At 37.7% G+C, this 26,786-nt stretch overlaps 1 protein-coding gene across 1 annotated transcript in view; it reads right to left on the bottom strand.

Annotated features, from left to right (window-relative positions):
• Positions 1–26,786, bottom strand: part of MGAT5 (mannosyl (alpha-1,6-)-glycoprotein beta-1,6-N-acetyl-glucosaminyltransferase) — an 80,320-nt gene that overhangs the window by 4,280 nt on the left and 49,254 nt on the right. The window contains exons 11-14 of the mRNA XM_010575133.1: positions 15,185–15,334; positions 7,217–7,363; positions 3,237–3,353; positions 2,335–2,409 (exon numbers count right to left, since the gene is read on the bottom strand). Of these exons, the coding sequence (XP_010573435.1) occupies positions 2,335–2,409; positions 3,237–3,353; positions 7,217–7,363; positions 15,185–15,334 (489 nt within the window). The remainder of the gene's footprint in view (positions 1–2,334; positions 2,410–3,236; positions 3,354–7,216; positions 7,364–15,184; positions 15,335–26,786) is intronic.

Raw genomic sequence — 26,786 nt, 5'->3', positions numbered from 1 at the left:
TCCCATTTCCAGTCCATAGCTTGGTGGGAAGCCTTCCTCAGCTTATGCCACCCTGAAGCATGTCTTGGAGAACATCACTTTCACAGGTACCAGCACACAGGGCTGTGCTTCAGTTTGCGGTCTCTGGCTAGTTTTCCTATCAAACATAAAAGCAACCTAAACTTGGTATCTTCAACCCAGTCTATCTTGCCCGACAACCCTACATGCATAAGGGTAAAATAAAGAAAAGATGTTACGTAAAACAGAAAGTTAAGCTTTACCAGAGACTGTGTTTATTTTTGTTTTGCCTATAACCACAATTTCAAGGTGAGACAGGCTTAGTTCTTCTGTCAAAGGAGGTGTCCTCCTCCCTCTAGCTTTTCTTGTTCTTAGACGAATGTCCTCACTCCACTCCCTTTGCCAAGCTCTGGTGCTCAGCTGACCCTCTGCTGAGCCAAGTCAGTTTGCTAACCTGCCAAAAACATTTTCTGCCGGGTTACCAAGCATTCCGCTTGACCACATCTTTCAAAGTCAGCATGTCTGTTCCATCAGCCCAGCCCGCCTCATCCAACAGCTCCCAAGTTTGCAACAGGGAATCCCGCAGCTGCTTCGGCTGCAGTTCCCTGGCGGCTCCTTTGATGGCAGTGCCAATTTAGGCAGTCCCACCCTTTGGTTCCCACCCTACACTGTCGCTTTGCAGATTGACACAACTGTCTGTGCAGCCACAGAGCAAACAGGATCAAGGGATGGATTCAGGAGATGGCACAGCCATGCTGGGCTGCTGGCAGGGGCAGTGCACTGGCAGGGAGGAGTAGCTTGGAGTGAAAGCTGTTTTAATCCAGTTGAAGGTGGCACTGCTAAACATGAAACCACAGCTCACAGTAGTTCTCTTACTTCAGACCCTAAAAACCTTCAGCCCAGCTGTTGGATCTGAAGATTCAGGGAATTCTCTAAACCTTACTTGTGAACACGGTCCTCCTTCCTGATCCTGAGCCAAGGCCCCAAAAGGGGAACTCCGGACAACTCCTTTTAAGTTCTACAGTTTCCCTATCCCATAGGGTGACTTGTGGGTTAGTGTATCTGGCCCCATCCTCTTCACATTCAAACATCCCCTGAAGACCACACTCTCGTAGTTAATGCACCCCAGAACCTCTGAACCACATCAACTCTGTGCATCTTTGTTCCTGTTCCAAGCTTGTGCTGCTCTCTCTGTTCTGCCTGCCTCCCACCACAAACTCTTCAAAATAAGGTCTCAACCTTTATTTTTGCTTCATCTGACATGTTAATCGGGCAGAGTGCTAAGCACATGCAGCTAATAATGATGCTTGAGCATCCTGGGGGCTGTGAAACAATAATGGCTTTTGACAATTAGTCAAAGCAATGAACAAAATTACAATGCTCTACTTATTTCTGAGAAGCACAGGGTACAGGCCAGGGCTTAGCCCTTGGGGGAGGTCCGGGGGGAAAGACAGCTTTGCCCCACAGATGCTTTTTCTAGATTGTCTCCTTTTCTCCCTTACCCTGAGCTCTATTTCTTCCTGTATTGACAAAACCTCTCAGTTATAGCTAACTCAGGTAAGAGAATCAAAAGAAGCAGAGATACTTTTAAAGGCTATGTCATCAATACAGCAGCAAAAAGCTTAAAGTATTTATTGGCAGGAAACTGGAAATAGTTATGTTAACTACGCTTCTGACCTGAAGCTGTGTTATTCTTTATTACTGTCTTTAACACCGTCCACTTTCACAATACAGGTACAGAAGCATGTCCAGTGCTTTTGAAAGAAATCCTGGCAATTAATTGGCATATCAGAGATATAGGTTATTCCTATCTCTCTTCTGCAGCAGCCAGAACAAAAGGCAGAGCTGGCCACTGCAACTGATCTGGCCTTGGGCAGAATTCCAAGCAAACATACAGTTTCTAGAAATCAGGATCCCGGGTAAATCTCTGCAGTTTATTACTCCAACTCAGTATCTTCTGCTGCTGTCAGCTGGCAATAATGCATGGGGGCCAAAAGTCCTTTAAGTAACCGGTTTCCAAACCACGTAAAGCTTTGTCAATTGAAACTAAACACTTAAAAAAATCTGCCCAGAGGCTTTAGCCTAAGTGCAATTCTACCACAAAAGTATCTCTGTATTTACATGATACTTCATGATCCAAAGATTTTTTGTGTGTACACAGTCAAAGAAGTCACATATAAACTGAAAAATTACTTTGCCTTTCTGCTTTGATGAAACACCAGGGACTGCACAGCTACTATTTCTACTTGAACAGCAACAACACTGAGAAGCTTTAAAATGGAGAGGGTCCTCCCTTCCCAACATAAAACAAGAGTCATCCACAATAAAAGTTCATACCTGTCTTTCAATAAACGCGTTCATCCTCTGAAGCATTCCCTCACATGTAAATTCATAGGGCAAATAAGGGTCAATCTGTGAAAACATAGTGTGTTAATGTTAGAGGTTTTTTTCTTTAAATGAACTTTGTGATGCACTGCGTGGTAGCAATTTGTATTCCAAATACTACATTGTAGCTTAAGTAGCAACAATAAATGCAAATAAACTCATTAACAAATCACAATTTCACAAAACCATCAGCAGTTTAAGCTGATTTTTGCTACTTTGTAAAGGCAATAAAAGTTACTCAGTGATTATCTTTAAGGAAACTCAGGGTATACTGCGATGTAATAGGTATCAAGCTAGCTTCAGACCCTGTGGGATTCCAGAGCTCCTGCTTTAACTGAGTTTCAGTTCTGGAGTTGAAGTGAAAAAGAAAACATTATGGCAAAACCAGAATGTGATAGCTTTGAAAATTACTTCAAACTTTTTTTTTTCCTTGAAGTGCCCTCATTACAATTCCACACTGTAAGTGCACAAGCACTTCAGTGGCAGTTATGTCAAGGCTACAAAATCAGTCAAAAGAGTTGAGCATGCTCTTGGACAGCCTGCAATGCTCTAAGAATCAACAAGCAAACTTCCTCACTGAATGCACAGAAAATGTAGATTGCTGTATAATTTACATAAGAAATTCACATTTCTATACAAATCCACTCATTTATTTTTTTCAGGAAAAAACTTGACATATCCAGTACTAAAACATGGTAATCAGATACCACAGATGTGTAATAACAATTTTTTTCCCCAATATTCTGCCAAAGTGCAGCACTCTGCTTTAATCAGACTAACATTAGGAAGCACTCTACATGCAGTACAAAATACACCTTCAAGTGTTGATGACAAATTGAGGATATATTTCCCACCTTTTGATTCAAAATTGATTTCACAGCCTTGTCAACTTCAGAAAGATCATTGATGTCAACAGTCCAGACATGGGGCTTCCCGATGTAAACTTCAGCATAGGGATGCTGCGATGTCAACTGAAGGGAAGAAATTATTTCGGTAAAAATTAATGCGTCAAGATAGCCTTCCCTCTCACTCTCATCAGACTTTTTGGGTGATAGGCGCTACAATAAAACAAGAATTCAGCTAGAATCTGACAGTCAGCATCATTCCTTCTGAATTATCTTTCAGATTTTCTGTGTTTAAATTTAGAGAGTGAATTTAGTTGGAAAACTGAAAATCAGATAATAACACAGATCACAAGTAACATTTGTGCACCTCTCACTTGTGGCTTTGGTCCTCATAATGACCCACATCACAGAAGACCTGATGCTTACTGAAATTACTTTTACAATGTGACCCTGCTTCCCCACAGCTCATTCACAGAGCAGCCCTCCATTTTCACAACCCGTAATTGCTACGGGTCCTGGTTAGACCTGCATGACTGGCTTCAAGAGATGTCATCCTTGTCCTGTCTCTCCTTCAAATTTCAAACATTTCCAAGCTTCTGTGAGTAGTAGTGAATAAAGAATCATTTCTATCACTTAGGATGAATTCTGACTCTCACTGCTGTAAGTACAAGAGTGATTTGACCTCAATAAGAGTGTTAACTGGAATTTTGCTCACCACTTGATCAGAAAACAAATTCAATAAATACCCAAGTAGATAACTAAGAAAAGTTATATCAGAGATTGCTTTGAGAACTAGCAGGATGGCACTAAAGGTAATTTTTGTGACAGGTTGCACAGCAGTGAGAGGAACATGCAAATGAACACAGAGAGGAAGCAAAAGCTGCAGAAGAGAAGGGAGTGTTTCACACTGGCCTCAGAAGACAACTGATTTTTAAATAAATACACACCCCAACCCCGACAGATTATTCATGGACAATTTTTATACAGCTGCCTCTTTATGCATGATACAAAGAAAAATCTAGTTAGCGCAAAAGATCTGAAGTAGGAAACAACATCTGTTGGCAAGAACCTTCTGCACTGGGCATATACCATACTTGTTCTCTTCCTCAAATGAATTCAAGAAACTACTTAAAAAAAATTTTGCCTCTTGCATTTTGTTTGTGGACAAGAGAAGCCAGTCTTAGTTACATATGGGATCAGCTAGCATAAATCTGTGCTCCGAGACCAATGCTCCAGGGGACTCTGGGCCAGCTCCCACCTTTGGCTGCAGGGCAGCGTGGTGGGGAGGGCTCACGGACTGGCTGAAGATTGCAGCTGCTGGGCTGGTCACTCAGGATGGTTCTGCACACAGATAGCTTCCGTAGCTGCCTACATTCCCTTGCAGCCCACTGCACTGTGCTCCCATCGGCATAGTTTAAATTCCTCCAAAAAGTCCAATGCTTCTCGAAGACTGACATATTCTAACCTTTCTTCAAGAGTATTTCTACTGCAACTAAAACTATATGTACTTAAAAATTTGGTTACCATGACTGAGTTCCCAAGGCACTTATGTCTGGACTTCAGATGGCAGAAGCTACATTCCTACTGCTTTCAGTAACAGTGAAAAACCTTCTATTGCACCTTTAAAAATATGAACATAGAAGAGTGTTTGAAATACCACAAAGCTCTAGGAATTATGCCTTAGACCACTCTTTCTCTACCATCTCAGACAGATGGCAACATTAAAGCCAGATCTGATCTGTCAGACGAACAACTAAACTTCTCAGACTAGTAGCGGTTTTAAGTATTAAGAGTAACTAGCAACATAATTTTATTGCACCAGTAATTCTAAATCTATACTCTCAAAAAATATTAAGAATATTTCCTAATACTGAAATGCTTTAATTGGCTGAGCCTTAATGTTTTAGATATTCAGGAGATACTCCCTCTGCCTATAATTAAAATCTGTAAGCATTCTTATAAATAGATTTAAATTAATTTCTAATTTCAGGTCTTTTTTTTCCCCTTCCTAAAAGCAGAAAATGAAAGAAACTACACCGACCAAGTACATCTTTCTTTGGAGAAGAAATATTGGTACAAATACTGGTACAAAACAAGCTGCTTGAAGGTGATTTTTTGTTGGTGTTTTTGGTGTGTTTTTTTTTTCTGGCTCTTTCCCCCAGCAAAAACATGTCCCAAGACAAAACAACTGCTGATCTAAAATGAAAACTGTCATTTCCAACTTTCGTACAGACTCTTCACTACAGGACCCCATCTTGGGGGTAGAGGGGAAACAGTTAACACCCCTCCCAATAAATTCTACCTAGAACAAGAGAGAAAGTAGTGACTTGCAATGGTTACTTTACAAAAGTACTAAACACAGACTTTATCTTCAAATTCGTCTATGGATAATCAATTTGCAGCACTACACAAGCTTCTTTTGTTCGCCTTTAACACTTGAAAAAACTGAGAGAAGGATTTAAGGACTTTCTTAATCCCAAAGAACCAGCACATGGATTACTGGCAATCGGATCTAAATGCAGTTGTGAAAACCAGTTATAGAAAAGGTTATTCTTAGGATAGGTCAGCAGAGCATGTGAACGCAGCAACATTTGTGACGAACGTTCATTATATTATTTTGTACTAAAGCAGTCAATAGGGATTATTTTTCTGTTCAAGTCAGGTGCACAGCATTTCTGTTAGTGCTGACACATGCCAGCAGGATTTAGCACAGCATTCCAAGCACTAAAATTCCTACTAAAGAGTTAGGTGGGTCCAGATTATTTACTCAGCCTGACCAGCTATAGTGTCTGCGCACAAAACCACTGGAAATGAGACAAACAGTCGAGTGACCCACAGAAGAAAAGCTTTGAGAAGTGCCAAGCACAAGGAGAAAGTTTAAACAGACTTCTTTTCTCTTATCGCTATCTCCTTTGCTAGCAATGCAAGCTGTGAGAAGGGGTGAGTTTGAACTCGTGTCCTGTACAAGCTGAAAGGCAATTACAGTCCTGGATCACAAAATCATAAAGAGTTTATGTTCCTGGTTTAAAACAGTGAACTGTCTTTTGCTTATCGACTAGCTGGTGCCACTCAGTATGCAATTTATATAGCTCAAGCATAACATGAATTGGGAAATATGGCTGTGCAAAGTTCTCACCATCTAAGTGTTATCAGAGAGCTTTCCATTCAGATAAGTATGTAAGGAAAATATGTATATACACTTATGAACAAGCCATGGTCAAGGCAAAAGTGCTAAATGTCAGAAATGGCTACATGACTGTTAAATGCTTAAAAGTGTTATAGGCTGAATTTTACCTACACCAAAGAAGAAAAATATTCCAAAGTCAGTGCCGGGGTGAGGGGCTAGTTTACTTAGCCTCATTTTTCTCTTACTAGAGTTTAAACTCACTGGCTGTTTTGAAAGCTTGAGGTTTGTTTTTTACTGTTCTCTTACAGAGTCAGTTCTCCAAATGTCTTCAGTGTTTAACCACAAACACTGTGGGCTGTGACCTTAGCTCAACAGTGCCTTGAGCAGGTCTTTTCTGGAGGAAAAAAAAAATATCCCCAAACACCCACAACAACCCACAAATGTCATTTTTATAGTTTACTTAAACACCTATTTACTTCCTGCACAGTACACAGTAACGTTTGTTTCTTCAACAAAATAAAACCACTTTCAAATGACACATCATGTATCCGATGACATGATCTGTTCCCGGGAAGAACATCAGGTTTTCAAGTGAAACTTCAGTTTATGGTCTATCAATAAGAATTAGCAGAATGTACATAAGCAAATCTAGACATAAAGCTTAACAATATGTTAACGAAAAATTTTTGATTATCCTATAAAAATAAGGACTGATAATCCCATCAATGGCCAAAGAAAACTACAGTTGTACACCTTTTGCAATAAACTGTGAACACCTAGGCAATTTTTCCTATATTGGGTTACTAAAAAGAAATCCACAATCATTTTCAATCAAGAAATTACCAAGATTGATAAATCTTACCTCTCGGAGTGTAGGTTTGCCTTTAAAAAATTCTGTGTTTTTGCTACTTTTTGGCGGGTTAAATCTTAAATTTAGAAAAGCACATCCATTAGCAATAGCCTCTAAAGGAGCTGGCCCTTCATATGGAAATCCGAGACCAACGAACAGCTGAAAAATAGAAAAAAAGGACTATCTTAATTTTTGTTCTTTACAAAAACTGAAAGCTAAGAGCTAACTTAAAATAAACAATAATGCATTTTAAATTTACCAGCCTAAAAAAATGTAATGTTAAGAAGAAAGTGGGAGAAATTCAGCAGCTCACCCCCTCCTACCCAAGCAGTAACGGAATGTCCTGTAAAACACATTTGACAATAATCTTCTGTAATGAGCTGAGATGGTTTTTCACGGAGCTGAGGCAACAACAGACCCTTTCAGCTATTTTTTTTTGGGGGGGAAAAAAAAAAAAAAAAGTCATTTGGTGGTTTGATTGGTGTTGAAATGAAACTGCTGGGGCTCTCTTGCAGGTACAGGTTTTACTGCAGTAACCTCATGGAACAGCCACACTACTGTTTTCCCCCTCTCTCCCACAACAGCTAACCTGCTGGTTTTGCCAATATGAACATGCTCCTGCCAAACTGATTAAGTCTTCTAATTAAAACGATAGATGGCAGCAAACATCAGCTGAAGATACTGTACCTAGGCAGCAAGAGCTTGCATAGGATTAAGAGGGTTCAACACCTCCAAGGTAAATTGAAGGAGGAAAAATGCATCACACAGCTATTCTTAAATCAGCCAAGATTACAGGTGCTCTAGAAAAGGCAGTGCTTCTCTCCAATGTAAAGAAATTTAATATTTTTTCAGAGCTGTTTGGCTTTTATTTGGATCTTGACCCCTTTCCTGGCCCCACATAATTAAAACCCCTGAATTAAATATAGGATTCTTCATCTTTATTTGAATGTCTGTGTATAATGAGAGAATTACAAGCTCTCATTTGTAACAGCAGTTTCACAGCACTGCTGTACGACTTAACATGCATATATATACCTACTGCTTTTTTTCAAGAAAATAAAAAGAGCAATCTTCATAATTATTAGGATCATGTATTCAGGATGTATGTATTCAAAGAGGTCAAATTATACTATTCTACATTAAATTTTCTGCAACATGGAAGTGAATCCTAGTGAAAGAAGATTCAAAACTGAAGGCCCTTTCTAGGAGCTGATCTTAACATGGATGCATAAACCTGGAGTCAGTATTGTTGTGCACAGGCATTGCAGCATCAATCCTCTCTGACCCACGGCAACAGTATAAATTCTGAGTTGGCTCATTTTAAAAAGAAAGCTAATGCTTCTCAGCATAGTTGAGGACATACAATTTCCACTGCATGGAGCTGAACATTGTTATTTCAGATTTCAATTTTCAGGTTCAAAAAGTCGCCTACTTGCAAAAAGTTTTTCAGCTATCTTGCAGATTTAAATCTTACAGGAAACTCTCCAGTGGCTGATAAAAAAAAGATCTGGAAGACTACCTCTACTAAAGCTAGATTATCTAAATTTGGGGTTTATATATGGCATAAGATATATTACCTTTCTGTCAGAAAAAATGCATACTAAATTTCATCTCAAAAGAGGCTTAATTTAAAGAAAGGTAATCTCTTGAAAATAATTAATTACAGACACAAAACCATTTCATGCAATCTGCACACATAATGTTATTTATTTAAACTACTGCTTAGTTCAGGCAGAAAACCAGCTGAGAACTGGCAATTAAAACCATCTGAAGTATTAATTCTCCTATGATCCCCTGTTTGTCTGTTATGTAGAGAATGCTGGTTTGTTTGCTTCATTTTTCACTTTTTTTAATAAACTGCTGCTGTGCACTGCTCAACAGTTCTGTGTCTGACTGGTCCGTTTATTTAGAAGGAAGCTCCATGGGGAAAGAAACATGGTTTTATGTTTTGACAGCACAGAGCACACTGTCAACACTTAATCTATAATAAATAGCTTACCACCTGTTTCGTATCCATTTTTCAACCTTACCGCTAAGCAGCACCATACCTTTGAAGAAAGAAAGAAGGATGTGTCTGATGGCTAGAACGGTGCATGTGTGTGTGCTGCCTGTGGGCCTGAGGTTACAGCCTGGCTCAGAGCCGCCTGCAGCCCCCGCAGCTCCTTCTTTCAACCCTCCAAAATCTTCTGTCCCTCTCCATCACGCTGTCATCAGGTCAGCTGAAATTCCCAAAGTGAATCTAGACCCTGCTCCTGAAAATTGCCCTTTAGTAACGTTCCTTGGTTTGGGAGCTAGTATTTTGGTATGGTATAAAGAGCAAAACCGAGGAATATCTTAATTGCCTCAAGAAAGTGACATCCATTATGATTAAAAAAGTAAGCATTAGAGAACACAGGTAATTTCTGTAACTCATTGTTACGATGCTCTAATTTGCTAATCCTTTGAATTACATGCAGCTTGTTATTTCCAGAAAGGCTAAAACAATCTGTCAAGGTACTTCCTAAAAGTATGCAACAAATGCTGCAAGTGAAATTGAAAAAGAAGTGAAAGTAAAAGAAAAAAGTAGAAATAACAGGCAACAATTTTCAGGTACCAGTGAAGCAAACATCCATCCTCAGTACAGTTGAGTCTGTGTGGAAGACAAGGCTCTCCCACAAACCAGTAAAGATTTAGAACAGACTGCTTTTCCACTATTTTGTGATATAAATGTACATTTGCCTCCACCACGTAAGGTGCTACTATGGCTTTTAGGGTACTCTCTTACCGGATGCTGTGTCTGGTAACCACGGTCCACCATGGAGAGGCACCTTCACCCTATGGCTGAAGGTCTATAATGCAAAACTCCAAATCTGACAATGTTGGTAACGTAACTGTGGGTACACATGGTTCAGAAATGTTAGCCCTGATCCTTCTTTGTTAGCTGCAGCAGAATTGCTATGCAAAGTAGAATTCCTTTATGCTTTACTGGTTGATTACTGCTTGAAACCATTTGATTTTCTGTATGTGAGCATTTTTCTCACCTTTCAAATGTTTTTGAAAGCCAGAACCATTATTTTTCACACAGTGCTTTAAGTGGGCACATGCCACAGTAGGCTCTGTATGCCAATGCCCCGTATAACGAGATGATTGCCAGGAGGAGTTCACAGTATAAAAGTATATCTAAAGGACGTAATAGCAAATAAATACAGATGTAAAATGATCTTGGTAACAGCAGTGTGTTTTTTTTAAAAAAACCATTTCCTTTTTTGCAAGGTCTGCTACCCAGATGTGTCTGCCTGTAGGTCTGCATGAATCAAAAAAGGGGATTCTTATCTGCAATCTCACTTGCCCAACTTGAGTAAAGCAGGTGTTGAAACCCTGAAGCAGGAATACTTTGGTTTTCATAAGAAAGGCTCCTCAAGAACCTTTTCTGCCTTTGCAGTGAACTGAACCCCTGGTTTGGAATTTCAGGCTTTTGAGTTGGCCACCCTGCATCAGACTAGCCAAGACACCATTCTTTACTGATTATAATATAAGAAGTCCTTTCATGGTGTAGCAGCTAAGTGGAGACTTCTCTGACGTGAAAAGTGCTTCACGACCACTCCCGTGAAAAAACAGTGTGGTTTTGGTTTATTTTTTGGAAGCTACTGACTTTCAGTTGACACTAAGCAATTTATTTGTGGAGTTTACAGCACCAGATGAGACTATTATTAAAATGAACACTTCAACAAACAGTCTTTCTAAATTATAGCCAAAAGTATAAAATAAGAAATGAATGTTTTACTTCACTGACTGTAATTCTGACTAGCTGAATATTTAAAAGAAAAATTTCAAATTCCAGAGACTAAATGCTATAGTTCCATAAACAGGAGTGTTTATCTTCTCCTCTCCTCTTTCTAACATTACTGCACTTCATCTAACTTATTCAGTCGGGTTGGTAGGTTTATCACCACTTTTGTATGCCTCCTTACTGAAATTATGTATTCTCTTCTGAACTACAGAAAGAGAAGTGTAGCAAAGGTTAACTATCTTGATATATTTTTCTCATGAATATGAAATACTTTCTGGAGAAGTCAATCCTTTTGTGATTGAAACAACTTTAGAATAGAATCACCAGTTAAATGTCTTTTCAGCTGATTTTGTGAAGCGTGTGGAAGTAAAAAATGTATTACATCAGAAAAGGCAATATGAAAAAAAAAGTTTGTCTTCCTATTTCTGCTTATTCAACCTTGCAAGGGGATTTTTCCCAAACTGTCTAAATAGAGTGTTGCTCCTACTTTTATTAATCACCATTCAGAAATTGTAAATTCCACTTAGTAATAGAATTTGGATTCCCTCAAAAATTCACAGTGACTCGAAGTAAAAAGTTGCATCTGAAACTTTCTTGAAAGGAGGAATATTTCTCAAGAATTCAGTACTGGTTCTTCCAAGAGAGTCTGGTCCAACTCCTCCAGCTGCCCACTTGGCAAGAAGCCATGTAAGTTGGCAGGAAGGCTGCCAGCTCGCCTACCCTATTTTCTTCTGACGTGATGAATGGCTTTACATCTTCTCATTAGGAACTGTTGACATGTCTCGTTTTTGTCATGCACTACACAGCTGAACTAGCCATGATGAATCTCAAACACCCCCCTCCTGCTTGGAAAATACACTTATTCTGAAATGCGTTGCTTTATAATACCGGAATGAAATGGCAGCTGCAAGCTTTTGAGAATAACTGTGTCGTATACAAACTACTGCAGAGACCAAATACATTTTGGGAATGCAAAGCTCTGATCAAGAATCATGACTGAGCCATCACCTATCACTATTTTGCTGTCTAAGGGCAAAATGAAGCAGTGCAACATAAACTGACACTTCTGAGTACACTGAACTGTGCGATTTGTTAAATTATCATTTAGCTCTGACTTCCTGAAAACTAGATTGTTTGTCAGCTGATCTAACAAAAACTTGCTAACACAATGTTGAAAGCACAAGCAATGAAAGACAATCCTTGTCCTTGGGTCTCAAAACATATGTTTAGAAAAAGAAAAATCTGAAAGTTTCTGGAAGCTTAAAGACAAAGTTTGTTGCTTGGAGACAGCAAAAAGCAGGCCTAGATGGTTCAAGTGAGCATTGCGCCCACAGATGTTATCATTCCAGAGTTACGGCTCTGATTACTCACATACTTTCAGCACACTGATTGTCTAGTGACAAAACCCCATAACTAAATTCATTATGGGGCTCTGGCCATGTTGCCTAGCGATTAAAGTGATTATGATTAAAAACTGTCCTTGAACATCACTGGATGCATGTGCACACATACACGAGGCTCCTCAGGGCACAAAGCTCCCATTCAAGTCAGCTTGATTTTTGTGGAAAACCTACACTTATTTTAGCAATTCAATCCACAATCCTATTGATATAAACACAATTGACCCACACAGGCAGCAGATGGCCAGCAGAGACAGGTGAGTGGTGTTTTTATGCTAAGCTACGTTATTGTCTCTTGAAGGATATAAAAATCTGAAACTGTGAAGGTAAAGGCAACAAGACGACTTAGAGCAAGTATGTCTGTTGATTGACAATGAAAGGCAACCATATGCTAAGGCAGAACAGCCAGTGTACCTATGAGATACTAAGCATCAGGTAGCAAAAAAATCCCCAAAACCCCAACACAAAACCAACACAAAAATTCACCTCGAACTGAAAAAGTCCAAACAAATTAGGTGGTAAATCTCAGTTTCCACTTTCACGATGCTGCTGTTATATTTTTTCTGATAAACTAGATATATTGGAACAGTATTAGACAGGAATAATAACCAAAATTCATGATGCAGTAAGCCATATTTAATTTAATTTCATTGCATTGCAACATCAGAACTATGTTGCACTCCCATTTGCCTGACAATAGTAAGTATTAGGAGAAGCAGATGGACTCTTAACTGCTTATCATCAGGTCAAACTTTTGTTAGCCTGGCTGCATCATAAATAAATAATTTCCTTAAGAGTAAAACAGCTTTTGTCATTTGCAAATCTGCTAACAAAAGTTCAGAAAAGCCATATGAAAATACTCTTTGCAGACTTAATTTAAAAAAAAAAAGTTTATTAAGAAAGATTGTATCAAAGAGATAATGCGATAAAAACACTGGCTTCCTGATACAGGGTCCTGAAACACATTGATGTGTTTCCCAGTGCCATCTACTAAGAAATGCAGCAAATTCGCTAAGGATTTTCCTCAATAGCAGGAAGAAAAAAAACCCGACTGCACAACAATAGAATAGAAAATCATTAAAATCTAAAATGCTTGTAGGACTCTACAGTACAGTGTAGATCCACGCTTTTCACAAAAATACAATTTATGAAAAATAAGCAACTTGCTGATCTCAGGAGTTCTTCACAATCACAAGAGAGTTATCTTCTATCTGATAATTGCAATTACTAGTCAAAAACCGAGTGAAACTAGTCTGGTTACTTCCTGTGTTCACAAAACCCATATAACTGCACTGTGCTGAGCTGCATAATATGTATGTATCAACTTGAATTTGTCCTAAAGTGAATGTGTCTTTACATTGCATCTTAGAGCACAGCAAATATAACCAATAACAACTAGATGACCTATCTACTTAATACTGAAAATCAAGGTTTTTAGTGTAATACATGCAAGATGACTGATAAAGAATTAGAGGAAGACTTACTCAAACATAAGTATTATTATGAACTGTATTTTGTAAATTATAAGGACTTCAGCAATTCTATAGGAAGTCCATTAGCTTCTGTTACTATTCCAGTGAATAGAGCCATTTTTTTTTTTTTTTTTTTTTCCCCCCCCAGAAGAAAGTCACTGTTTGTGCTTGGGGTTATTTCAATGTCAATATTCTTCCCACGTTAGTACTATGATTAACACAGTGATTTCATACTCCACACAGACAAGCTGTGTAATCTCAGTATTATCTATGACGAAAGTAAATGTTGACTTTTTAATCTGCAACATTATGTCTATCTGTATGCATCAAGTACATACACACAGTGGTTGTCTTTAAAAAGTCATAATTTGCCAACAGCTGTCACACAGAGATGTCAAATTACCATCATTTTCCCAAATATTTCAAAAAGGAGATCTCTGCAGTCGTGTGGGAAGACTAGGAGGTGCTTGCTTTTTTCTTTCTTTTTTTTTAATAGATTCTTCTGTAGAACTGCACAGCAAGAAACTATCAACAATGGGGAGTAAGTGGTGCAGTTCCACGCATTTTGCTAATTTTAAACACACAAACCACTTCTTTCACCAACTGAAAGTTAAACATCCTATTTAAATGTAATCTACTAAAGTGTTTTAATGTTACAAAGTGCCACAAAGATTATGGGAATGGCACAGAAAACTCCACAAAGCATTCTAACTACGGGGACAAAAGTTTATTTATTTCAATATACTGTCCCTTATCTTGAGTTCCCTTAACTATGGGGCCACAGGCAAAGCACACCACAAAAAGCACACTCTTTTGCTCTCTCTCTCTGCACAACTGAAGTAGAGGAAGGAACTGAATGGCAAATGAAGTGCTTGCTTTTCTTCTTTTCTCCCCCAGAGAGTAGGGTCACTCTAGGTTAAAGTCATTGGTAGGGCAGAGCAAGCATGCCTACTGTACAGCTTTCAGATTTTACCTAACTTTCACATCAGGGATGTAAAACAAAGCATGTTCTCAGCTGATAATTTCCTTGAGCTGAATATCACATTTAAGAAAACGAAAAATGCATTCATCCATGTTTCTCAAGCTGGTTGTTAAATGCGTCTGTGAATGTAGGTTGTCGTCCCAATTTTCTAATAATAGCTGTCAATCCACAAAATATGGACATGATGAAAAACATATTCTTAGCACACAGAAGACAACTTAAGCTCCTTTACATTTGATCATTTATTTTTCCAATGCTTTTAAATTAGGAGCTCATTCGTAGGAGGTGAAATGCGTGCACTTCAGATACCGTCTATCTGTAGCTATTTTTGCCACTACTCCCTCCTGAAAAACTTACTTTCGTTTCTCTCAGTAGAAACTGCAAATCCCGCCCACTGAGTATACCATGGTTTTTTACGTAGCTGGGAATATAAATGGTGCTTGTCCCGTGAACAGTTCCATGGACTTCCATATAGGTGTGGATGATATCCAGATAAGCCTTCTTATCCTGTAATAGCAACAATAAAATATTTTCAGTCTTTACAGATTTCAAGCAGTAGTGTTCAATCAGAGCTAGTTTTTTATCTCCTGTACCACAAAAGCCAGAAAGAGAAGTTCACTCATTCTTATAGGATTTCTATAATATTTGATCTTTCATTGCTTTATTAGTTTTGTTTTCTACTAGATTGGAAGAAAACTGCAGCTTTTTTATTCACAGTATAGGTATAAGTAAATCAATACCAAGGTCCCATTAACTTCTAATCGGTCAAAAAACAGGTCACCATCAGATAGCTGTAATCTCAGCATGCCTAAACAACACTTGGCCTAAAAATACTAAAAAACTCATTCTGAAATATCAAATCTTCACTCTGTTTTTGTCAGAGATGCGAAATAATTGGTTATTGTTTACCTTCTTTGTGAAGAAAAGGGTGAATCTCACCTTAGTAAGATGCACTCCTGCCAACTGAATAACTGAATACACATCTTTATCTAAATACCTAGTTTCTGAGTCCCATGAGCTACCACTTACGTAAAGTTTTAAAGGCATTTTGGAAAAAAACCAGAGTAATGGCTTTAGTGTTGCATTAAAAAAATAAATAATATATATATATATATAAAAAAAACAGTACACTATCCTAGTTTGCAAACAAGAATTACTTTAATTTTCAATGCCATATGTTTTTTGAGTTTTAAAAACTACTAGCATTCCAAAAGCAATTAGCTGTAGATTGTATTTACAGCCAGTATCCAGTACAGATTAGAGAGACTTTCCCTCAGTATTTGCACATAGTCTTAGTAATAGCTCTAAAATCAGGCAACAAGTTTCTGTACTTCTTGGCAGCAAGAGAGTTTTTAAGAATTCTACTTTCACTCGCTATTTTTGTCATGTAAATTCTGTACAGTGTTCCTCCACAGTCCTGTGTGAAAGCTGGCCAACAATTTTACTGAAGTTCATTCCAAGGGCAAGTAGACTGGTGAAAATCCTGTCTTTCCAAATCTTGGAGGAGCAATAAGGTATGAGGCCTAGGTGAATAAACACTATCACTTCTTAAAACTTCCTTGCTAAATTAATAGTTGGTATACATTCAAATACACAGGATATTTAATGTCACATAACAACTGGCTTCTAGTTTAGCTGACTCTACTGGTAATACTGTTTGTGCTGAAATAGACTGCCTGCCTCATTATTAAATCGCCCTGTTCTGGTAGCTACGCCAAGGCTGCGCCAATCAATGTCCTGGGCTACGTATTATATAAAACAGACAACAAATGCAGACAAATATGCTTTCTTGTTTGATGTGGTTGCTGTTATTGTTAATTAAGACAGATTATTTAAGAAACGAAAAGCTTGCTCCATTTTTATTTTTCCTTTTACTTCAAATTTTAATTACTCTAGAAGAGATATTCCCCCAATTATTTGTAAAGTAGCATAATTAGAAACTGTTGAGAAGCTCATATACTTTGTTAAGAGAAAATCAGCTGTAGAACTTTTTCTTTGCAAACATGCAGGGGAAATATAAATGGAGTAGCCTGGTCTCATTACCAGAATGCAGCAGTGGTCTGTCGCTTGAGGCACACCTTAACCCTGTCTACCTGGCTTCCAGTACAAACAGAGCCTACAAGATAGGCTTTAGTGTTCTGAACGGGAAGAGAAGCAATGAAGCACAGATACTACTGACATGATCTGCCTACAGTAAGAACACTAACGCACTTGACTCAGATTTTATTGGCTCGCATCACACAAACTGATGACGATTGCACCCTAACTCAAGAAAAATATGAGAAGCAAGCAGCTAAAAGAAGAAAACCAGGATTACCTAAAATTGCACTTATTTTAACGACTTCAACGAAAATTTTACAAAGCTGTAACAGAATATTTAGCTGCTTTAAAATAAAATATTTGACATTGAAATTATTTAGTCTTTACAATCTTTCTAATGGTTCTTTAAGAACTACATTATTGCCTGTAGGACTGTTGGAAGATTTTATATAGGTTCAAAAAGCCATTATGGAAGAAAAATCCATGAATCATTATTGAACAGAGACACACAACTTTTGGCCCAAGAGATTCATGAACTACTTGTCTCTGGTGGCTGTGAAACATGCCTGACTTCATATTCTTCCTTACACATCAAGTTTTGGCTATTTTTGGAGTCAGAATACTGGACTAGATAAATCTTTGATCTGAACTGACCTTGCTGCCATCTTATTATCTTTATAGGTAATTTTCAAAGATTAATATAAAATGGACCAAAAGAAACGTAATATTTTCATGTCTCCTGTTTACATGTGATGCCAGTAAAACTCTAGTGGGATTCTGAAAAGCATCTGTGAAGTTCATTGCTTAAATTCTCCTGGAAACACTCTTTGATACATACAATGGACCTTGAATTTAGCCCAAAGTATTCCCCAAATCCTCTTGTTAATAACAAAGTGACTCCTCCTACTATATCCATGTGCTGTCCTCTGTATAAATACCAGCACTTGATGACTACAAAACAGGGAATACAGGATTTAAAAAAACAGGAGTATACCAAGACAGGATGAAAAGAACAGGCTGCCATGCTGTATTTACAGTAGTATTTTCGGGGGGCAGAGGGAGCGTTTTTACTTAAAACCTTAAATTTATAAAAACATGTAATAAATATTACTCATAAATTCAAATTATCTGAGCAGACATAAAAATTACATTTAAAATTAATATATAACCAATCAATACAATTTAGGAAGACAACGCAAAAGCAGTGATAAAATCAGCATGTTTTAAGCATCTCTGCAAGTGCGAACAAAACATTAGCTATTCATAACCTTAACTGGGAATATTACTTAACCATATGACTGACTTCTTTCCTGATTCAGAGTCTAAAACCACAAATAAAACATATAGTTTCCCAAACAGCATCAATTCTTCCATCCATAATATTTAGAAAAATAATGGACTTTTAAATGGTGTCACTGGCTTTCCACCTCTACAAGACAGGGTAAGTACTGTAGACTGCGCTATAGTCTATAGAAATTATTTTTCCTCACAAAGGAAACTTCATCGCTAGAAAAGCGTAAGCAAAGGGATCAATATGTAAAAATTTTATGAATTAGTTTTCAAACCACAAGAGTAAAACCATGAAAACAAACCCCACACACAAGCTGAGAAAAATCTTTCATCCCCCAAAGGGCAACCCTCTTTCTTTTATTCAAATGAAATTTTTAAAGAACAATCGGAACCAAGAGCACCATCTTCCCTTTGTTCCCTGTACATAAAACAATTTTTTTTTAATTTTTCCAGAAGTCTTTCTTTCTGAAGGAAACAAACAAAAAAAGCCCAACCAAATATTCAGAAAGCACAATCCACAAATCACTCCTTTATTCCCTATTCACTTTGAGTCAAAAGCAACTGCTTTCATAATAATCTATAAAGTACCATAAAAACACCATTAGCACCTCATACCTTACACAAATCTCACTAACATGTCTCCTTTCGCATTTAAGTAGTCTTGAATTTTCACATTCCTTGTAGAAAAGTGTTATTTTGGATCATAAAAGTAAATATTGTAATAAGGCACTTCACAAAAATAATCAAGACACATAATTCAATTCAAAACATTAAAAACTTTGAATTAGAAAATGACAGAGCGTAAATATGGCATTTATAAATAGAAAGTCTACAAGTAAATAAATCAAGAAATGTGATTTGCAAACAAAATATCAACACTCCTTCAACTGTTAATCCACTTCCTGAGTTTGCTTGCTTGGCTCCAGATATAAATATTCTTTTATCTTAAATAATTACACAGTAAACTCCAGATTTTTACTTTTTCCAAAATTAATTCAAAGAGAAGAGATCACGGGCTGCTGGCTAGTAATGCAAAATCAACATTCTCTGCAGAGTTTGTATCAGACTGCACTATTCACCCATGTCTGCTGTCCATACTGCAAATCTAGACTTCAAGCATGAAAGATAACAATATCAAGAAACCCCCAAATTATTTCTCAGAATCAAAATGGAAGTGTTAACAGTAAGTAACAGTCATAAAAATCTTTTCTGAAACAATTTTTCAGCAGCTAAAATAAACATGCCACTCAGGAAAGTACTTTTTATTGATCATTGACTGCAGAACTGTTATTACTATTCATCGATTATTTCCACCTACTTTTAAAAAGCATCATGATAAGGCTTTTCTCATCAAAGAAATCAAATGACAACTGCCTGATAAGTCTTTCCCTACGACAATGCTGACAAGAAGATACAGTCTGAAGGGCTGAAATTTTAAGTTTGGTAAGTATAAGTATAAAAGCTACAAAAATACGGGGTAGAAAAACAATGCATTAAGAACTAAACTCTGCTCTTAGTTTTCTTGATGTAGTAGATGGCGGTAACTAACAACTCTGCTTTACCATCAGTTTGGCAGTCCAAGGCAATCACAGTATTTTGCAATTTTAGACCATTCATGTACCCTCACAGAACACCAGAAATTCAGCACCAGATGAAACGAAGCACCACATATGCAGAACTACAGGCCAACTACATTACAGAATAGCTTGATTCAGAGCCCTAAACTGGTTTATGGGTTGAAAGTCCAAACTGTAAAATGTATGTAAAACGGACCATATACCCAGTCTCACTTTCTTACATTGAAAAATTCAGAAGACAATCTTTTATAAAGCTTGACAAATGTAACTCAGAAAAGCAAGTACTGGGACAGATCTTTGTATATATCCTAAATGCATATCATTAAGTCTCAAAGTCTTAACATCTGGGTGCTTATTTGCCAAAGTGTCAAGTCCTAGCTAAGCCACAATCCAGTGTATATGCAGTGTATGACAAATGAGATTGTGACACAAACATAAGATTGGAAAGCAAGTGTGAATTCTCACTGAACAAATTATCTGAAACTTGAATAAAGTGTTAACTTTAACCATAGAAACCCAACAAAATTACAATAGTCAATTCTTTCTGTACAAGGATATCGTCTCTCACCAAATTGGTAGTGTTCTCTGAAGAAGCCAATCAGCACGTAGAAACTCTTTAAAAGTTCTTAAAGGAACTAAGTCTCTTTGGGATAGAAGAGAATCACCCTTGTGAAGGAACAGTCATCATGCAAAAGAGAACAGAGAAGTGACAAAGTATGTAGCCAATACATACTATTCAGAGTAGCAAAACTGAAACTAACTTCAAAATCTTGAAATCTTGAAAAAAGCAGAAAAACATCACTATACTGAACACTTGCAGTTGTAAAGCTTTTGGAAAAGCCCCCTCAGTAATCTAAGAGACGGAGTGACTAAGAAATAGAATGATAAATTCAATATAAATAAAGTGATGCACATGTTGAAAACCAGTCCTAGCTTCACATATGAATAATGGACCTGAGCTAACCAGTGTCACTCAAGAATGAAGACTTTGCGTTATGATAACATGATTACGGTCCATGACAAAAAATGAGTCCAGTGTTCAGTACCAGTCAGTCCACCCACCAACCAAGTAAATAATAGGAATTATTTGGAAAGGAATAGAGAATAGAGAGAGTATCATTGAACTGTTCTACAAATACACAGTTCTCTCCCTCCTCGAACACTGTTGTGCTTCTGGTCCCTTTTCTCAAAAAGAAGCCAAGAACACTGGACACAGTTCTGAGAGGGGTAAGAAGGATCCAAGCTACAGAACAGTTTCCATTGTTACATACAGAAATCTATAATGAAATCCTTAATGATTCTTCAGCTTGGAAAAGACAACTTGGCAGAATATGAGAGAGGTTTACAAAACCATAATTGGAATAAAGAGCATGGATTGTGACTTGACTGCTCATAATGTCCTGATACAAAGGAAGCCAAACAAAGCTAGTAGGAGGCAGGTTTAGAAAAATCCAAGTTAATGGTTTCTCCTGCAACAGGTCAGAGATTTGAGGGGACTCCGCAACAGAGAATGTTGTGGGGGCAAAAAAGTTTGCATAAGTTCATGATCAGACAAGTGCTTTGAAATCATCTCTTGCTGAGATCTCAGTCAACAGTCAGTTTATCAAGAGACAAACAGATTCAGAAATACGCTGAGCTGAAAAAGCTGGAAAGAGAGAGAATATGCAAAGGAAGTATTACATAACTTTGCCATGCGTTCGCTCTTCCCTGAATGTCCATTTATGGCTTCTTTGTTAGGCACCTACCACATACATCTGCATAAAATACACATTAGCACATATAAATATATAATTTATTCACACATATATAACCTTTGCACAAAGAATGAATATAACATCTCAGTAAAGGCTTGGGTTCTTCACGATCTTCCAGAAATTCTGCTTATTCAGTTCCCTGTCCTCATCTTTATCTGTTTCATTTGTCATTTCTTGCAGTTCTTCATCCATGAAGTTTTCTCCTTCTTTTTTCCTAAACTGGGTTTTTTGAAAGATTTGACAATTTCATTGTCACGTGATGCGCACTAATGCCTAACCAGGAATTTCCTGTCCTTTGAATGGAAATTTCCAGAACTACCAATGAGACATATGTGTGCACTGTAAGTGCTGAAGCAGAAAAGTGCAGGAGGACAGAAGAAAATAGGAAGTGAGACCCCAGGAAGAAAAGGTTGTGATGGTTTTATGATAATCAAATACTAGTAGATGATTGTGTTCATTGGTATTGTAAGACCTCACTAATTCATTTTGCAGCTGGAAAGTTCTGCAAAAAGACAAGCTGATCACCAACCTGTCTGAAAGGTAAATATTCATGGAAAACATTTTTTTCTTACTTCATAATAAATGAAGTTCTGATTTTCATAATAAATGTTGAAGAATAAGCCTTCAGAAGTGTACACATATGTATACTTACTTACTGCACCTATAGCTGCTCATTTTCTTTGATTTACTTGTTTTTTTGATCCGTACTTCTTTCAGAAGCAAATGGTGAATTTCAGAAATATTGCTGAACTAAAGTGTCTGGCTCATTTCAATTTGTTATGTGGCATAAAGCAGGACAGTGCTTCTGGTGCCTGGTGACAGCAACTAGGGTAAGTTTCGATTGATAGATAAGCCCACAGTGCTGCTGCAAATTTGGAGGAAGACAAAATAAAAACACCATGAGGCAAGTTTGCAAGTGCGCTGACCATGTGGGAGAGAAAAGGTGAGAAGGATCTTTTCTCCCTTTCCTTATGTTTCTTTTAGCTTAAAAAATGAAATGAAATGTTCACCCAAGGTTTGTTGCCAAATATGAAGCACAAAAACCAATCAGAAGGAAGGGAAAAGGCAACGCTGCCAGCAGCAAGACACTGATCTCTGCTCGTAACAGAACTATTCCTAGAAGTATTATTCTTCCTCCCACTTCATGCAAGAGGGCATACAATGGGGAAATTACATATGTCACATGGAGCTATAAAGGGGAGATGTTAGTAAGAACAGCCTTGGTCATGTACTTTCCTATTGAGAACAAGGTAAATGTAACCATTTACCATCTCCAAATCTTCAAAACTTGTTATGCAGACAGTATACATTTAAGAACGCCCATCTTGTCAAACAGCATTAGTAACAAACTCACACATTATTTTGCCTCTAAATATATAAATATTTTTAAGACAACTCCAATACACTATAATGAAATCTACTAAAGCAATCATCATACAAATGTATGTTATGCATTGATGGTCATTTTCTGAAACAAGCGAAATTCTGATTTCTCTCACAGTACCCCACGAAAAAAAAAGAAATAGCAAATAGTGTAAAATGAATCTCGACTCTTTTTTCTTCTTAGGATTAAGGGTTGAAGTATTGGAATAGTATGATAGGAAGTTGCAGGAAGAAGAACAAAGAATAGACTTAGACCGAAACAGGAACTAAGACGACATGAAAGGCTTCAAACATTCCCTTTTAATTGAAATGTACTGTAATTAAAGCCAATTTTGATAATGGAGAGCATTATGGGTTTTACTCACATTTTATTCATTCCTTCTTTTTCACTTAGGCAGAGATAGGATTCTCTTTACTCCTTAGTACTGCCAGAAATGCCAGACAAAAGCCCAAATCTTTGATTTCAACAAACATACAGAACTTGGCAAATGTTGCCCTTGATAGCTTACTTCTAGGGATAATCTTTAGAAATGTAGCAAAATTCTTTACAACGTCCTATTTGTAATCCTCAACCCACTTAAGACTGATTTAGTTATCAGAGGGAAGTAAACAAGATGTATCTTACAGTCTCTGCAGCTTACATCTTTCCTGACCTCCAGCAAGACATACCCAGACTTGCCCACTGTAATATGGGATGAATGCCACTGGTCTTTGGCATGGGCTGACAGTTTTTTCTGTATCCAGCAGAGCCGACAGAATTCGTCACTGTATTTCTCCCCGTTACTCGTCATGTTCATACCAGAGTTTAGCCCCATTGAACAATGTGGGAAGACAGAACATTGCAAGAAATCCACAATTCTCTAGCTACAATAACCTGATGAGCGCACACAGTTTAAGCAGGTGTTCTGAGCTAGCGTCACCAACTCTGCCCAGCCATGCAGTACAGCTGGGAATATGGGGATTTCTAGCAAAGATGAAATGACAAGTAATTTGGCATCTTTTTTTTTTTTTTCAGAGGCCTAGCCAGATGCAGAAAAGGACCCATGTCCACAGCTATATAAAACCATGATGGCAGTTAGCTATTCTAGTCCCACCCCCAGGCAAAATAGGTCCCGTGCGCACCTCAGTTCCACTTCAACCTGCTTGGTTTAAAATTAAACAATTTATTTGCAAGTGCTATTCCCCTATAGCAGTTCTGGGGACTGGAACGCTCTCTCCTCCACACTGTGCTTCTCTAATGACTGATCAGGCCCAGCAGTGACACGTGTATTCTGTGGAGATTACACTTTTCGTTAATTGGCCATGTTCAATATAAAGAAAAGGAGCGGGATAAATAGATTAATCTGGTTCCGTACAAGCCATGGTGGCAGATGAAAAGAGCACTGAACAGAGAGAATGAAGGAAACATGAAATAAGCAAATTACACAGACACAAGATTAGTTCAGGCTTTCCGTGGATCACAAGAATTGGATTTTATCACTCCAGATAAGACATCCCACACTGCTACCAATTCAAAGCCTATCTGCAATGATTGCATTTTATGTACCAGTGCATATGGGCATGACTGCAGTTATAATCTGCAAGTTACAGTTTTATGCTTGACGTTACAAGCATAAAGTGAGCATTTTAATCTGGCCAGGTATTAAGTCATACATCTTGGAAGAAACAACACAGGCAATACTGACAGAAACAGAGCAGTGACTTGAAAAGCAGCAGTTTTAAAAAAAGATACAAGTCTTGGCTGAGAAGTTGTCTAAACACAAGTTCCTAATGGTGAAAAGGGGATATGCCTAACAATGCATATAGTATTTCTTTTTGATTTGGTGCTGGTATGGCCCATGTGCCCTTTGCTAACATTCACGTTTGAAGAGGAATGTGAATAATCTTGAAAAGTTTCAGAGAAAACAGACACGTGAGAACTCTTAAGGATTAGAAAGTACAAAGCTCTTAGTGGTTCAGCACATAGAGGCTTTTCAAGAGACGACTACGGGTTACTTTGGCCTCAACCTATATATTCCTACAGGGAAAAATAACAGAAACATTGTCAGTCCAGTAGACAAAGTCTATAACTGCTACTAAGACTGGAAATTACCATTTGGAAATCTGTACCAGAAATAATGCAAAGTCTTAAGGGAGAAGGCAATTATTTGAGGATTTTACCAGAGGAAATAGTGGTGTTTCCATCGTGTGCTATTTAAAAATCAAGATTGGATGTTCTTTTCCAAAAGCCCATGTTTTTGTCTTAATCAGCCCATGAATATCCTATGTGTCATACAGAATCTCAGACTAGGCAATCACAAATCTCCCCTCTGGGCATATAAGCTATTAATACATATTTCTAAATTCATGCAGACTGAATAAACTGAGAAAGATATATATGTCAGTGAAAAAACCCCTAGTGACTAAGCAACTATCTTGTTCCCTAAATCCAGCTAGTATTCAACAGGTTGTTCTGCTGATATGCACTACAAATCAGGTCAGGAAGTATAGATGATTATTACATGCAGCTGTTCCTGAGAGACTGATAATCAGATCAAGAACTAAACATACAAGAGCCTCAGCTAGAAAAGGATCCCAGCTCTGAATGAAAGGATCCCAGCTCTGCTCCAACATTCTGCAGACAGAAGAAGAGACTGCAGATGGGGGCATACTAAATCATTCTGTACCATGAGCCAAATAGAGTAACTGTCACAGTATTTACTACAATGCAAAGCAATATTTCCTTTTAAGACACAGATTACATAGCTTAATGCAATAACCCCAAATATAAACCTGAGAGATCACAATTGAACATGCACAGCTAATATACATACTTTTCTCAGCACAGTAGCCAAGCAGTATTCAGCTCTACCTTTTTGCTACCACTGGTAACATCCTCCCATTTCTCTTAAGTTTTTGTTTTGTTTTGTCTCACAGAGGGACCATTTACTTGTAGCTATCATTTTTTAAGAATTTATTCTGCATAATACAGTTATCAGAATAAATGTTGCTTCTGTGGTTCAGAAAACTGTGCAAGACTGATATTCTCATGAGAAGGAAGAGAAAAGCAAAGAAAATGTGAGACATGGCTGCTCTCACACTGTCATACTGTTTGGTCCCATGTATGGCACAGCATGTACTGATCAGTTCCTTTTTCAGTTGACAAAAGGCTTGAAATAAGTCTTTCCAGGCAGGAGGGAAGGCATAGAGTATATAGGCACACAGAGGTAGAGCTATTAGCTATTTCTTCCTAATAACTTGGAAGAAATCCAGTTATTAGTAAGTTTGAAAACTGAATGAGACACACACTCTCCCAGGTGTGGCAGCCTGGATGAAGGAGCTCCAGAAAAGGACAGTGGACAAAAAGCAGAGACCACTGTGAGCTTAACAGCACAATATACCCTAACTTGGTGAAAATATGACCAAACGCCAGTGTTGTTATTCTGCAGCTCTTGTCTGCAGAAGGGAGACAACAGAGTAATTGCAATATTTAAGAAACTCTGATATTATTACAGGGAGCTAAAATGAGATTGAACACTTCTAGGGTCTTTAGTGAAACACAACTTCCAGTTCAAAATGCAGCACATTTTTGGTTGCAGATATAAGAAAAGAAATGACTGAAAGACACATTTGCTTATGACTGACTGAAGTTCACAAAGCCTCTGACACCTCCAATTTCCCATTCGTTCTAACAGCTTCTGCATTTTCCAAAATTATTATGATATCAAGACTATAAAATTTTTTTATTCTATCAGAAAGGTGTGTATCAATAGGAAAGGATCCACATCAATCTAGACAGAAGTTTCCTCAGCAGAGAGACTTCAAAATGTTCAACTTAATTATTTAAATATGTTTATTTTCAGAAAAAGAACTGAATTGATTTAGAGAAGGGATATTTTTATATTTAGAGTTATGCTTTATTATATTGATAAAAAT

This window comes from Haliaeetus leucocephalus, unplaced genomic scaffold, assembly GCF_000737465.1.
Source record: "Haliaeetus leucocephalus isolate CR32 unplaced genomic scaffold, Haliaeetus_leucocephalus-4.0 Scaffold451, whole genome shotgun sequence".
In the NCBI taxonomy this organism is placed as follows: Eukaryota; Metazoa; Chordata; class Aves; order Accipitriformes; family Accipitridae; genus Haliaeetus; species Haliaeetus leucocephalus.
The sequence above is the reverse complement of the archived record's forward strand: the minus strand, read 5'-3'. Positions and strand labels throughout refer to the sequence as shown.